Source organism: Ruditapes philippinarum, unplaced genomic scaffold (genome assembly GCF_026571515.1).
Source record: "Ruditapes philippinarum isolate M1 unplaced genomic scaffold, ASM2657151v2 ctg135_1_1_1_1, whole genome shotgun sequence".
Classification (NCBI taxonomy): domain Eukaryota; kingdom Metazoa; phylum Mollusca; class Bivalvia; order Venerida; family Veneridae; genus Ruditapes; species Ruditapes philippinarum.
In genome coordinates, this window is record NW_026862663.1 from 277,432 (window position 1) to 293,774 (window position 16,343).

At 31.9% G+C, this 16,343-nt stretch overlaps 1 protein-coding gene across 1 annotated transcript; it reads left to right on the forward strand.

Annotated features, from left to right (window-relative positions):
* Nucleotides 1-12,553: 12,553 nt before the first annotated feature.
* On the forward strand, nucleotides 12,554-13,870 carry LOC132719771 (beta-1,3-galactosyltransferase 5-like). Its single transcript, XM_060703622.1, has one exon. It carries the CDS (start codon nucleotides 12,651-12,653, stop codon nucleotides 13,644-13,646), a length of 996 nt encoding a protein of 331 aa, XP_060559605.1. The 5' UTR covers nucleotides 12,554-12,650; the 3' UTR covers nucleotides 13,647-13,870.
* The last annotated feature ends 2,473 nt before the right edge of the window (nucleotides 13,871-16,343 follow it).

Consider the following 16,343-nt stretch of genomic DNA (forward strand, 5'->3'; position numbering starts at 1 on the left):
ATTAACGAACTATTTTCATGTGCTGAATGATTAGGTTCATCAACAACTTAACTATTAACCCAGAAAACCAACGTATATTCATATCTTGAAGGAAAGGAAAACATAGCATAACTATACATTCTTAGTTCACAAACCTTCATTTAACGTTCGTCTCGTAGATTTGGACTAAGAAATCATTTGTTAACCGGTGCCAGAGTTCTTCATTTTCATGTAAAAACTCACGTTTGTTAACAATATAAAATGATGTAGCACTAACTGACGCAAAAAAAGCACTAGCAGAATCTCTTTGATATAATCTTTTAAATTATCCAAATTTATATGCAACTTTCTTCATTATATAAACGTACTAGATGAGACTCACTTCTGCATCTCTCTCTTTGCAGCAAGATAATAAGTAATTTATGTATTAATGAGTGCCTGTCTCATTATAAAAGTACGCAAGATTAATGACAAGATCCCTGCATAATAATAAATTTAGTAAAATGTTGTTATCAATGGTCTGAAGACATTTTTACTGGCTGTAGGTTTTGATATAAAAAGATATTTCATCTGCAACAATAATCCTTTACAAATTAAAATCAAAACACATTTATTTGACAATAATATGTTTTATATACATGTAGTTCTCTTCATTTTTTCGCAAACTTCTCGTTCACCCGCATATATTAAATGGGAGAGAATTGAACTAGTAATCCAGGGAGCGGTGCATGGTTACTCGAGACGAATTGTTCTAACTGATCTCGGGTAATCAATCTATTTTTTATTTGTATCTCACCATTGATTCAGAAAACATGTAAAAATAGTCGGTTAGTTGAAGACAAATTAGTAGTAAGTGGTTAGTTATACGGATAAATCGACCGTCGAGATATACATGTACCTGAATAATATGTTAAAATTGGCGTAAAAATAGAAAAATCACAAACAAACAGATAAACAAACATTGTACATTTCTTGTCAACTTATATGCGATTACTGTAGATTATCATTTTATTATTTTGTAGCAAAAAGCAATAAGAGGTTGACAGAAAGAGGACGACTCAAGCAATGCCTGTTCTATCTTTTTGGTTTTCAGTACACGCACACCTGGAACAAAACGTAAATGTTTCACAATTTCTCGCATTATTTGTCAACAGTATTGTATAGATATAGAAATTAACTGAATCATATTACGATAAATATTTGCCTGCCATGTACATTATAAATCTTTCTTTATTGAAAAAGATATAGAGGAAACACTTTATATTCGTAAAAAAAATCTTTCGAGACACTTTTCTATTTTAATTGCATGATCAGGTCATATACTACATGTAGTAGTGTAAATAATCTCATGTGTATATACATTATTAATTCCTGTCTTTTGAGTGATTACAAAAAGTATAATGTATCTTACAGTGAACTACTTTTTCTCCATCGTGTTCCAAAGTAATATTACACAGCCATATTTTTTCAGTCTAATTGTCTCTTTCTGTATTTACGTGAGATCATGTTCATGTTTAATTAAAATGCTGTTACTAAATTGTATTGGTATATACTGTAACATGAGACAAGTGAAAACACCTTTTTGTGTTTGTTCACATTAGAAATATCTCCATTTGATTGCCATCGCTTTATGTGTAAAAATCAGAGAATTTTTTTTGTCGTTCAAGAAATGAAACAATGTTTTGGATACAAGGTATGCACGTTTACCTTAGTTTCTGAGAAACAAATACATGTATATCAAAACAACATTGCCTGGTATTATCGTTAATATGCGTAATTTACTGAAAATAAGTGAATTAATAAGCAACATTTACTGCATCAACATCTGCTAAATTGAACAAAAATAAAATGAAATATCGTTTAAGACAGAATTCAAGTTTTCTTAATTTCCAAAACTGTTTCACTAATGAGCTTCTTTTTGTTCTTCGAAATGCAACAAATTAAAAGTAAACTTTATAGTACTAATGCAAAATTGTACACTTAAAAAAATTCTCGGTACGCAACTTATTTTGTTACAAACACTTGCAAATCATCTTGTAAATGGGCTGATTAAAGATTTGCGAGACAAGAGTTTTTACCTACATTGTTCTGAATAGGAATAAATTATATGCATTCCATGTTCCTGATATATGAGTATAATAATCACGTAGACGTTTAAATTCTATGATGATATGATCAAAGTATTTATCAGGTATGGAATTAGCAAGCACGTATTGAAGACAAATGTTGGTATTTGATGAATTCTGAACAAAGGGACCACTCCGATGCAAGTTAAACATGTAATTGAACAATAACCGCTGTTTTTCCCCATCTATTTTCAGTTTGACTTCCTGTAAAATTTACAGGGAAGAACTGAATATAAAACGAGTTTTCATTGGTCATTTTAAAATTACAAACTGAAATCTGGGAATCTCATTGGCCATTCTAAAATAAAATGTTAAAGGTATTTCTTTAACTTTCTAGTTAAATTGCTCAGATATAAATTTAAGTTATGTTTAACAATACTTCTTGCATTCAGATCATTACATTTTCTAGTGAATAGTTTATTTTACGTAAGAACTAACTCAGTTTATTTTACACAAGTTCTGAGTTTTAAATGTTGTCCAAAATAACGAAAATAATATCAGAACTTATCAGGTACCCTTAGTTTATGATCCTCAATAAGTGCCTAATATATAACATGATTGCTGATGTGTTCAATTGATTATAGTTTTTATGTATTTTTGCATATTAATCAAGTATTTATAAAGATAATTGCTTTACCGACTGTGTACATGTTGGTGTTAGAAATTGAGCTCACCTAACGAAACACTACAGGTTTGTTTAGAAACACATACTATTACATCTTAAAGTGTTCCATTTTTCAAAGATTAGTAACCCTACAAGAAATTATTATGTCATTGTTATACAAGCTATGCTAACATTTCTATATGACTTTTTTCATGGAAAACTAAGTACCAACATATGCAAGTTAACCAGTTTTACTTCGACCAAGTATCTTTTTTTAAAAGAAAAAAGATACTTTTTGTTCGTTTTGATTGAGTTTATTCCTGTCAGTAAACAAAATCTGCAACATTTACATACTCCCTGGCACCGGCTGTAGATGTATTTTATATCGATTAGAGATTTCAATGGACTTGTCAAACCACAGACACGCCAACACCTAAATAACAATGCCTTGTTTAATAATATCGGTGCCTATTACATTATAGGTTATTAAGCATTGTGCTATACAATATGGGAATATAATAAGGCGAATATGTAGCTGGAAAGAACATACTTATGTCGACTCGTTCAATATACTAAAGACTGCTAAAGCTTTGTATGAGTTCACATATATCGCATTTTTGTAGAGAATCTATTTATCCCATATGGGAGAGGAAACGCAAACGGTTAATTAATATTTCACAAGACGCTTTCAATGTTTTATGGTTCTTCGTTAACATTTTTTAAATAAACTTTTTCCTGCACTATGTCACACCATGTGATCAACTCATCTGTTATCATAAGAGAAGAAGCCAACTCAAGTCTAAAATGTTTGTAGCATAATTATAGTGCGGTTGAGCTATTTTAAAAATGAATTTGCTGCGAGCATCCGCAATTACTTTAAACGAACAAATCGAATTCCTTTATTATAAAAGACAACTTCGTATAGACCACAGTTATTTGCCTGGAATCCAATCATTACTTTGGCATATTTATAATAAAACGTAAGCGGTTTATCGCAATTAAAGGACAATTCTAACAATAAGTCTGCCTTAGAACTACGAATGTAGTTCCGATAGAGAAATGTTTTAATACATTTAAACTAGACTGATAACCATTATAAACCATTTAGATTCACATTAGGGACTGAAAATACGTAAACAGACTGTTTGTAGTAGACACATATACTCGTATAATACGTATGCACTTATTGTGAAAATTTGAAATGTCTCGAAAATTTAATCTAGCTAACTAATATGAACGTATCGAACAATTGCGCAATAATCAATTAAAATTTGTAGTAGACAAAAAAAAAAAAACTCACTGAAATGTTACATCTAGGTATGAGGTGATGAGATACGGAACCACGGAACCGCTAATAAGAAACATACATCCGGTTCAATATTGATGTAAAGTATGAGGATATATATGAATGACGTATCTCTTATGTTCATGTTATAAACTGAAATTAAATGAAAGATTTCTTTGGTCAAATACAACATATGACAAATAAAACAACTGACTTTCTGTACATGAACGTTATTTGAAAAAAATATGTTTAGTCTTGAAACAACAAATAGATACTTGATCAATGATATTAAGAAAAGAAACAACATTATCACATACATGTACATTTAAACATTTAACAATCCGGGATAGACCAGCATGGTGTTTGTAGGCACAATAGTGTAATTTGGTTCAAAGTATAACCCATAAACGTTTAACATATACATCCATTGAAACATGCCCTTTGTCATACAAAAAATCTTTCAAAAGTGCACCTCTTAAAATATTGTCATTGGTTGGATGAATAAACATACACAGTGGTCAAGGACCACTTATAGTTACTTTAGAATAACAACGTAAGTTCTGGAATGATAGGAAAACATGGATTAATACTTTATATGGTACGTCTTCTTCTTTTCAATATATTTGAAAAATGAAAAAAAATAGGACACAGATCTTCAGGAATGAAAACTATCAAGTATTTTGATGAAATGTTTGTAAGTTTATAAACACCAAGAAGGAAAGTTTGTCTCTAAGGACGAATTTATTCTGATAGAATCTATTCTTCTATTGCGTTGCAGCTATTATCGACTTCCTGTGAGTCAAAGAAACAAGTCTTCAGATGGTCATTACTTGTCTTGGAAAGGAAATAAAATAAGGTGAGAAATTTAACACTGGTGACCAGGGTTGCTTGCGTCTGATAATTCTACATGGTATAACTTTTTTGAAGGCCAAACACGTATTTGTTTATTTTTATATATTATCTATTCATTTGTGCACTGATTCAACGTGTATTGTTTGAACTTCAGAAAGAAAACGTATTCGTTGCCAATTATTACAATGTCGTTATTATTGATCGACGTTTTTAAAGACAGATTTCATCTTCATCTGAATTAGTCATCAAACTTAGTCATTAATTTAAAAACGTAAGAAGAAATGACTGATACATGCTATGTAACTCTCTTACTTTAATAAATGTTTTCTCAGGTACATCTTTGAAGTTATTCATTTTGACCATCATCTTGTCGTAAAAGTACATGCGATATAGAAAATATGAAACATGTGTTACATTTTACCTGAATTATGTTATTAAAAAACCAAAGCAAAAAATAATTGCCCATAAAACTATTTAATAAAACTTGGAAGCAAAAATCGTCTACCTAGTTAATGTGGTAGTATGTCTTTCTTTTCTTGCACATGTATTGACTAATAACGAATCCTTAATATTTGTATCATTCAAAACATCTTATATCTGTTGACAAGAGTGCTATATAACTCGTATAGTTTCTCCAGTTTGCGTTAATGCGATTTACATGCTCATTAGATGTATGGTGATCCGTATTATATATACAGTTTTATACAACAAAGGGGAGAATTTTTTATCCAATCAGAATAATGACAGTGACTTACGACAAATGTTTTTGTATGTAAAGATCAGTTGATGATATCGTACGAAAGCAGTAGTGCACAGCCTCCTGCAATCACCAATAACCAATATTATAGTGAAGGATACTCATGTATCTAGTTCTAGAAAAATATATCATAAAAATGATCATATATATAAACTTTGCAGATGATGTCGCCATGTAAAGACAGATATGTGTGTTATATGAGGGCGTTAAAAGGAGTATTGATTTGTAGTAGGTGAACTTGCTAAGAAAACGATATAACAACAACAACAACAACACTTTTTGTAAGGTGAGAGATTTTTGAAATAAGAATCATTAATTTTCTGTTTTAACTCTATATTTCAATTCCAAAATTTTGGTTATCATTTTGGCAAAGAACTAATGATTATTTGCGTAGGGTTTTCGGTTATAAATATCAGACTACATGTAAACTATGTCATTTTTTGTACTATATATTCCTCACAAATTTTACATGAAAAATATATTAGATTTATGAACCTTTTTTTTCAAAAGACAACCTCTTTTAAAATGATTATATTTATTTCTTGATATTAAAATGATTATATTTATTTCTTGATATAAAACTCAAAAGTTCGGGAATGTCAAACTTAATTCATTATATTTGACATTGATATACTAGTATATATACATGTACTCTGAGACAAATTGATACAGACTTGCTAATTTACCGACATTTTTAAGTAATTTTTGTGGCGTGAATTATTTTTAAATTTCGAACATCTTTCCTTAACTCGATCGAATGATAACACATCTGTGTATTAAACATCGTTTTAACATTTTTTCTGATGTGACACTTGAGAAGTAAAGAGTGAATACATGTGGCTTCCTTTAATAGCGAGCTCGACGAGCTGGCCCGAAGGGCCTGTTCGCAAAGCGAGCTTTACGGTAACGCGAGTACCTGCTAAGTGATGGTTTTGAAAACTTTCGTCCAAAGTACCAAATTGGACACATCGCAACCTTTCGAATTTAAAGATAACGGTAAAAACTGAGGAATTCTGACTGAAAACGGATGTGAAGACTGGTCACCCGCGCACGGGAACCATAATTGGACAGGCAACCAGAATAACGGAAGCTGTGTATAAAAAATGAAAATCGAAGGCGCCATTTTGTTTGAAATCTGAAAATAAAAACAATTTTTTGTCGAATTTTGTTGTGAAAACTATCTAGAATGAAAGAAAAATGGTCTAACTAAGAAAATGGATCCGAACACCAATATCTTTTGTTGAGTCGTTAACGCTGTACAGACGTTTAAAGTATTGTTTATGTGACGTCACAATGTAGCGCCAAACAGCACGTGCAAAACAAACAAATCAAGTACGCTATTTTAATGTCGCAAACGTTTTAAGTTTTACATTTATTTCACTTTAAATAATCTTTATTTCGCTTGAAAAATTATAGACTGAAATAAAATAAACAAAGTTTTATCAACGTTTTCAAAACTCGTTATTCATTTCACGACAGGGACGGGGCCATATTTAACACAGTACGTGTGACGTCACACGCACTCGTCACTGCATTTGAGATTATTTCATACTATTTCACGTAAAAAGTACATCGAGCTCGCTTTGAGGCTTTGCCTTTTTCATATTAATACCATTGGCTATCTTTACAGATGAAGGAAGTTTGTGGCGCCGTTATATGTCGCAACGCCGCTAAATGTCGCACTTGCCGCTAAATGTCGCACCATTGACGCTAAATGTCGCAACCGCCGCTAAATGTCGCAAAATCATTTGCCGTTAAATGTCGCAATGTTAACGTTAAATGTCGCACGAATTTCCCCTACCGTTAAATGTCGCAACACTACCGTTAAATGTCGCAAGATGTAAATTCATGTTAAAATCATGTTTAAAGTAGAATTATATTACTTTTTAAATTCTCATAGTTATTCTAATTGTAATTGCCATTACACAAAAATTATCTTTGTCTTACTTGGTTTCTTTAATGAACATAATTATCGAGGTTTTGAGCTACTATATAATGTAATCTTTAGGCTAGAAAGGATAATTGATACTAAATTCTCAATAGATAAGTATTTTTCTCTTGTTTAACATTTTCGTTTGTAACCCTGATTGACAACAGATTAAAGGTATTATGGTATTGTCGCTCTCAGAATTTGGTTTAAGTCATTTCATTTATTTTCTCAGAAACTACCGAATTTACTTTAAATGTGGTTTATTTGTTCACTATGATCATATGAAGCAATATCAAAAGGCAGATAATCCAAGTTATATTTTGCAAAGTTATTCCCCTTATTTCTCCAAGATGTTTTCGCTCTGATTAACCTTTTGGATACGGCTAATTTCAAACATATTCACTTTAAACTTAAAATACTTATTTCATATGAAATAGCTAATGCATTTCTAAAGGACAGATAACCCTGAAAGGTATTTTTTTCTAAAATATCTCCCTTTTTATATTTTCAAAAAATACATCAAAAATATTCACTTCAAACGTGAAATATTGATTGAATATCAAGGCAAATTTTTTATTCTAATTGAAAAGGCAAATACGTGAAAAACAAAGTATGAATGCACGGTCAATACGAAAAATCGAAAAAAAAATCATGTAGTACTCCATGATCATGTAGTATTCGATCCGCAGTCGGTTGCTAGATATGAGCGAATTTTACGATTATATGTACCGGAATTTTTTTAAGGAGCCAGCCCGCATAGAGCGCGAGACTTGTAACCTCGACCTTGTTGGTTCTATTCCCGGGCTGGCCAACTAAAATTACTGATCAGTCCTTCGGATGATACTTTAAATCGAGGTCCCGTGTATGGGTTCTAAAACAACTTGGCACGTTAAAGAAGGGGAAGCTTCTGGAATCGGGGCATCTTTCTGTATCTGTAATTGCACTATCCTCCAAAATCTAAAATGACTTGTACTCTTCTGGAGGACTCGCCCAAATGGACAACCGGTGGCGAGTATAAATAAACGCAAATTCACACACAGTAAGCAGATGTCAAAGTTAAAATAAGTACACAAGATTTAGTACATTTTACGATTTGTAAAACACTATTTACGCTTTGACATTGTGGCAAGTGATATTTTACTCGCCATGTCGCTTTATACTATGAAACATTCTTAGTAACTATCATATAATAAGAATACAAATAATTGATTAAGCTCTTATTGGCATTGCTGTTTGGCTAAAGACAGCTAGCCGTTTTGGCCAGAGAATTTAGGCTTTTTATCATTGCTTTGCTGTAATGAAAATCTTAATCTGTAACGCTTCATAAATATTTCAATGAAATTAAATCTGACATTTTTCGAAAAGCACAAGGCATGGATTATACTCGTACATATGTAACGACAATATTGGTTAGATATCTGTAACCATTTTTATGTTCGTCCTAAAATGGGCATGTCGAGTACGACATAGTGAAGATCAAATGACCATAAATACAAGCATACGCACAATAGTGTATTTATTTTGAGATATTTAAAGAACTTTATTTTTCAAAAAAAAAAAAAAAAAAAAAATGGAACAGATGTGTAAAGAAAACATCTTTTTTATTTGTTGCAACAATAATATGAATGACCACCACATTTCTGGCGTTAAAATGGAAATAAAAACACGCATACGACTAGCAAATTTGATAAAAGCATAAACTGTTTGTGTGAACTTCATCCTGCAAATTAAAATCTATTTTAGCATTTGTGACCATGGCCCATTGATCCCTTCCTCAATATAAAGGAAGAATGCCATGCAAGTTATCTACCTTCCAAATATGAAATACATTTGTCAATAAGTAAAGGCTGTAAAAGTGTAGAAATCTATTTTAGAACTGGTGACCTTGACCCAACTGAACCATAATTCCATCGTAAGGAGAAGACCTCAATTCCATGTTCCTACCAAATATAAAAGACATCTTTCAAAAGAATAATGTTAAAACACCTGTAAAAATGTTGAAATCTATTTTTGGCATTGGTGACTTTGGCCTTTACCCACAGGACCCCAACTAAACCTAAAGGAAGAAGACCTCCCTTGGCATGTTTGTATTAAACATGAAATACATAATCTTAACAATAAAGGCTTAATGAGAAAAAATGTTATAAGAAATTCACACCAGTGACCTTGACACTAGAGACCCCTTACTCCATAAAAAATACACGGCCCATAATGGTATCCACCTACCAGAGATGGAAGATATCATTAAATAAATTTTTAAGATAAATCCAACTTACCGGAATAGGTTAACCATACAAGGTCCTATTTTCAAAGTGAAAAAAGGGAATATAACTTGGGAAAATGGATGGCAATATCATGAGCTTTGTCTAAATAAGTAAGTGTGGAAATTATGAAGCCATAAGTATGGACAGTACATGTACTTAAATAAATCCAACATGCCGGTTTAGGTTAACGATATTCATTCTCAAACTGCTGAAAATGGCATAACTTGATTAAAATTTATGCAATAATTATGTTACTTGCCATGATCAAGTTTATTGTATTGATTAATAAATGTGTAAATTATGAAGCCCTTTGTACTAGTAGATTTTAAGAAAAATCCAACTTGCCGTTTTATTATTTTGATCGTTCCATTTTTTATAACAGGCACCAATTTTAGGCTGCCAGGCTCCTAGATTTCTAGCTTTAGGCTATTAGACTACAAAGTTAAGTGCCCTAAAGGTAAAGGCGTTTTTTTCATAATCATGCATGTGTATGTGCTTTTGCATGACCTTTCATAGTGATTTTACTGTATTTTAAATTGTTTCCATATTTATAATATAAGTCACTAACTCTAAGCTACTAGTCTGCCGACTCTAAGCTGTTAGATTGCCAACGTCAGGTTGCAAAGCTGACATCGATAGGCTGTTAGGATGTTAGGTAGCCTCCTCAGGATACTAGGCTACCAACGTTAGGCTTACAGGGCGTTGGCAAACTTGAGGTCCAGGTCGTCAGCAATTTAGGCTTCCTCTTCCGACAGCGAGACAATGTGCCTCCTCAGTCAACTAGGCCATCAGACTGCCACCTCAGGCAGCATGTCTTCTTCTGCCCATTTTACAGACACAATTGTACCTAAAACTATTTACAGAACAATGCCAATTTTGCAGTTTCATACAAATAGTAGACAATTGTATAATCATCAATATGTACTTGCATAAGATCAGCTAAAAAATCGAACGCTAAACAATATACATTTATTTACAAGATGAGTATTATCGCCGTCTAAATTGTAGCGCAGTTCCATATTTAATAAATTCACTCGCTTTCAAATTGAGTAGGCAGATTTAATTAATATGATACAACAATAAAACTTAAGTTCAACATAAAATTACATCTTGCGACATTTAACGGTAGTGTTGCGACATTTAACGATAAGGGAAATTCGTGCGACATTTAACGTTAACATTGCGACATTTAACGTCAAATGGTTTTGCGACATTTAGTGGCGGTTGCGACATTTAGCGTCAATGGTGCGACATTTAGCGGCAAGTGCGACATTTAGCGGCGTTGCGACATATAACGGCGCCACAAAGTTTACTTTTGACTCTAGGTCAAAAGAAACAACAGCTAAGTGGTTTATATAACCGTAACCTTAGCGCAATAACGAGTTAACTTAAAAGAAGTTTGAGTTAACTTGTTACTGCACTAAGGTGACGAAAACTTGCTGTTTGGAAATACTGACCCGAGACACTTTTAATATCGGTACGGATTTTAATGTATGGTACAACGGTTTTATATGTATAAATTGAAAATAACCAGTTACCACTGAGTAACACTTGGTGACAAGGTGTATGACTTTCAGTTACGTGTAGTTTCAAGTTGAAGATTGTTGTTTTGGATCATTTTTTTTTAAATCATATATTGCAAAACGTGACCCCTATGTTTTTTTTGCATGCGAGTCATGTGAGTCACCCCTTGTACGACTTTAATTATTGAAATTAATGAAATGAAAGAAAATATGTAAATCGGTAAAAAATGCTAGAAATGAAACACAAGTTATCAACTTGCTTCATATATTTAACAGAAATAAAAAAAATCAGATAACGAAAACAGCAAATTCAAACATGATTAAAATACTAAACGTAAATCATAACAAATTAATATGGGAACAAAAGAAAAACCTCTCTAAAATGAATATGCCTCATGTCAATACTGCCAAACATTAACAATGTTTGTTAACATGATTTCTGCATTACAAGTTATGGGCAGACTCAAAACTCTAATTTTCAACTATCTGCTTTTTTGCTAATTTCATTAAAATACTTAATTCTGTAATTATAAATTGTATGATATTCATTTTATTGTTCATTGTTTTTGAATTTGACAATATGCAAGGTTTCTCTCCTTGACTATTTCGAATGCTGGACAGTTAAATACATAAATAATACAATACTGTCTATTACACAGATGTTTTTGAGAATTAAAAAAAATCCTCCATCTTAATTGTGTAAAAATGTTATATATAACTTTACTGTGTTAGCCTGATGAGTAAAGGTAGCATAATATACCATTCCTTTGATGTTAAGTCAAGCAATGTACAACCCTAATGCTTTGTGTTGATCCCTGTCGGTACGCTATATTTAAAATTCCTATAATTATAATTCTTTTTTTAAATCTGACTTAAATTTTCACAAAGCTTTTTAGTGATAACACGCCCCGCTTTTTTTAAAAAATTGCCTTGACTGAATTTTCATGAACAAATTTATATATAAAACGAGGGGATCCTTAAAATTTGATTAAAAGGTTTTCCCCAAACTTAAAAGCCGTTAACTTTTATATCATAAACGAAATTTTAAAATTTCATTTTTACGGGCACAGATCGGATATAAAAAATCTGGTTTGCATAATATGTTCAAACAAAAACTTTTGAACCCCCATTTTGAGATGTTTGGTTTTTGATTGTGGGATATAAAACCCCCCTTTTTTTCTTCTCTTTTAAAATATAAAATTTTGTGAAACTTTTTTAAATTTTTCGGGTCAGCATTATCAACAAACAGCAGCCCGTGATTTGATGTTAGAAGTGCTTTTGAAAACAAAATCGCGTTGTTTTTGCTACAGATATCATTATCTGCGGAGAAATGCTCAACAAGAGGGGTCTAAGCTTAAAGTTACTTATAAAACCTTTATTTGTGCACCCGGCGCGATTTGGATTTTTCTTCTTAACATTTTCATTTTTATATTTTGTATATGTCACCGTTACACCTGAAACAATCAACTATCCTTATAACACATACCTCGGATATCCTTTGACAATTGAAGACAACCCTTACACAATCAACACGTCTGATTGTAGGAATTATACAGTGGTAATAATAGTACATTCAGCGGTTACAAATTTCCGTAAACGTCAAGTTATAAGAAAAACATGGGGGAACAAAGCATTGCTAACAAAATATGGAATGAAACTTGTGTTTTTTCTAGGGATGCCTTACAATAGCGACTTGCAAGTTCTTATTAACGAAGAGTCTGTTGAACACAATGACATTGTACAAGGAAATTTTCTTGATTCTTACACAAATATTACTCACAAAGCTGTTCTATGGTTAAGGTGGGTTAGTGAAAATTGTGCAAGCTCGAAAACTGTACTTAAACTAGACGATGACGTTTTTGTTAATGTATTTTTGTTTCGTTATTATTTACATACTTTCGATACTTCAAAACGGCAGATATGGTGTGAATTAAAACTAGCTGGAGAACAACCTATACAACGAAGGAAAGGTCTTAAATGGAGAGTGGCAGACCACGAGCTCAAAGGTCTGAAATATTTCCCTGCTACAATGTGTCGGGGATATTTTGTTATCTTAACCATACAATCTGTGCCACCGATGTACGAGGCAGCGAAACATACACCATTCTTTTGGATTGATGACTTTTACATATTTGGAACTTTAGCAAATAAAACGGGAAGTCAGATTTTATCACTGGTGAACTATCTTGCAGAAGAAAAAGAAGCATTTAGATGTTTTTCCTCAACAAAACGTCTCTGTGATTTGCTAGGTGTGTTATTGGATTCTGAGAGTGCTATGGAAATGCTTTGGGCACACACAGTTTATCAGGTTAATTCTTTGTCGTGATGAATCGACATACAGCCAGTTTCAGAATGAACCAGAATAAAGATGGCAAAGTGATTGAGTTGTCTGCCTTTCAGTCTCGAGATCGTGGATTCGAGTTTTTACTGTGGGCTACAACGACCAACGATTCAACAAAGCATATCACATACTATATACCTTGCTAATGTTTGTAATGTTTCTATGACGTGTTTTTGTACATTACCTTTAAAATGAGATTGAACATTATATTTTTAATAAAGAACATAGTAAAAAACTTTGGTTTTATTTTATTTTTTATCTTTAAACCCGAACAGTCGATAACCACCCCAGAAATCGAAAATAAAGGGCCCAAATTTGAAAGTTAATTTAAATTTTAACACGTTTTGAATGGCTATATAATCATATTTTTTCCCTTGTAAGTGAAATTTCGTACTGAATGCAGTAAAGTAATTTAAAGATAAAAACAAACACCAAGTTTTAGATAGAAAGTTCACTTACATAATTTCTGGGAAAAAACAGAAATTTCTCAAAAATTAAAATGATTTTTTAAAAATACTACAAAAGTTAAGTTTTAATTCATATAGGGCGTTTCAAAACATTTATTTAAACAAACTTGTATAAAAGAAATGTTTTAACTGACTGTCAAAAGTCAAACTAGGACATTTAATATCAAGAAAAAAATCATCAACCGCTTTTGAAGACGAACACTTAAAAAGAAGTAGAAGAATTATAATTAGACACTTGCTTCCGTTTTATGTATAGATAAGCTCTGTTACAGCACGCGACAAGTAATTAAACATGCAAGAAAAGAAACAATCACACGAAAAGTTCCATTTAAGTCGCGGAAAGTTCAATATGTCTAACATCAGAGTGTGATTCAGAAACTAGTACCACGTCAATTCTGAATTCTGTTGAATCCGAATATCATTATTTTATTACATAAAAACTATTACAGTTTAACGATCGTAAAAATGTAATTATGTAAAATGTCTTCCATATTGAATAAAGAAATTCAGAATTTCGACAACTATCTGAAATACATTTAATAGGTATTATAAATGCATCCTTATGTGTGTTCATCTTTTACAAAAATTGAAATCAGAATGTATGTTACTTTTAAAAACGTTGTAATTTTTGTGAACTGAGAAATCAGGTTAACTGTCAAACCCTACTTTTTACCTCAGCATGTTGAATAATTGTCAGGAAACATGTCATTATTTTGTTTGTATTATTACTGTTTGGTTTCCATTTAAGTTGATATAGTTTCAATAATGACTGTAGTTTGCGTGTCAACCATAGATTGTTTTAATATGTAAGTTATATTCAAATTGTTGTAAATGTACGCCTACTTTATAAATTGATGGATTGTAACCTGCTGTTTAATAAACTATTTGTCTGTGATTATAAGCGTGTGTTAAAGGCCCATTATAAAATGCTATTTTATTTTCAAAAGCTATTAATTTTTGTGCCCTGTTTTACTTTCTAAAAAAATTACTCATAGAAATCTTTTGCCTATGTTGCCTTTTGGCAATTAGTAGAGATATAGTGAATGGAAATCAAAATACTACTTTGTTTACATCTTGCTACTTTTATGACAAATAATTTCTAACTAAAAGTTCTACTTTCTTTAGGTGCAACACACATGCTCTAAAACCACTATTTTATTGTTATAAAACTCATATGTGCCCTTTCTAAAGAATGAAATATTTATTCGTTTCTGATAAAAACTGTGCTTTTAAAATACTCTTTGTCCGTTTAGATGTTGTCTGAGGTCAGTAAGTTAAAGCGATGAACAAGGAAATGTTATTCTGATTTAATTAGAGATACTAGTTTTATAACATAATAATCTTGTATTGGTATATCACTAGAGCCACAGTACGAGGTAACTTATTATGCGTTCACTATCCAATACAACACCATAATAGATAGATACGTATATTGATTTCTGACTTTATACAGTTCTAATTATAATGCCATATTAGTTTTATACATATAAATTGTGTGATAGTACTTAACTACGGTGTCTTCAAGTGTGTAGACGCCTTTGTTCTCTCAAAGCAGGAAGCAGCATGTCTTCTTCATTGTAACATGATGCCTTTCACAGACGATCACAGTACCCGGTTACCGTCCAATATAAAGATATTGACACTGTGCTGATCAGTCTGCATTGTCTTGTAGCATCATGCCCAACACTTTAAAGTGCTACTAGTTACAGAAACAAATTAAATGTATAAATTCTACCGCAATATCCTCTTTTGACTTGACGCTTAATTCAAATTATAATTTAAAAAGAGCTTCGTAAAATACCGATGGCAACTATACAACCGTTTAAGTCAGCCTAACAACACCTAAATAATTCACATGTTATTATAACAAGGAAACATCAACTAGGAATACCAAGTAGAAATATGTTGTTTTATATCAGTCTCCTGTCAGCACCTTTACGAGGGGTGTTCAAATATGAATTCAACCGGGTCAATTTTCAGAACTACTAAACAAACAGTGCCCAAATAGTTATCTCAATCCTTCAAAATACTCATCAATTATGTGATGTACAAAGTTTTAGTCTTTTAATCCAATTTTTAATGCATTTTCACAGTCTTTTCGAGGTTTACTGTCCAGACTCTGAAAAATAGCCGAACCGAGATTTTTTCGCGACAGCAAGGTGTTTTTTGAGCCTCGGAAATAGGAAAAAGTCACAAGGGGCAAGATCTGGCGAAA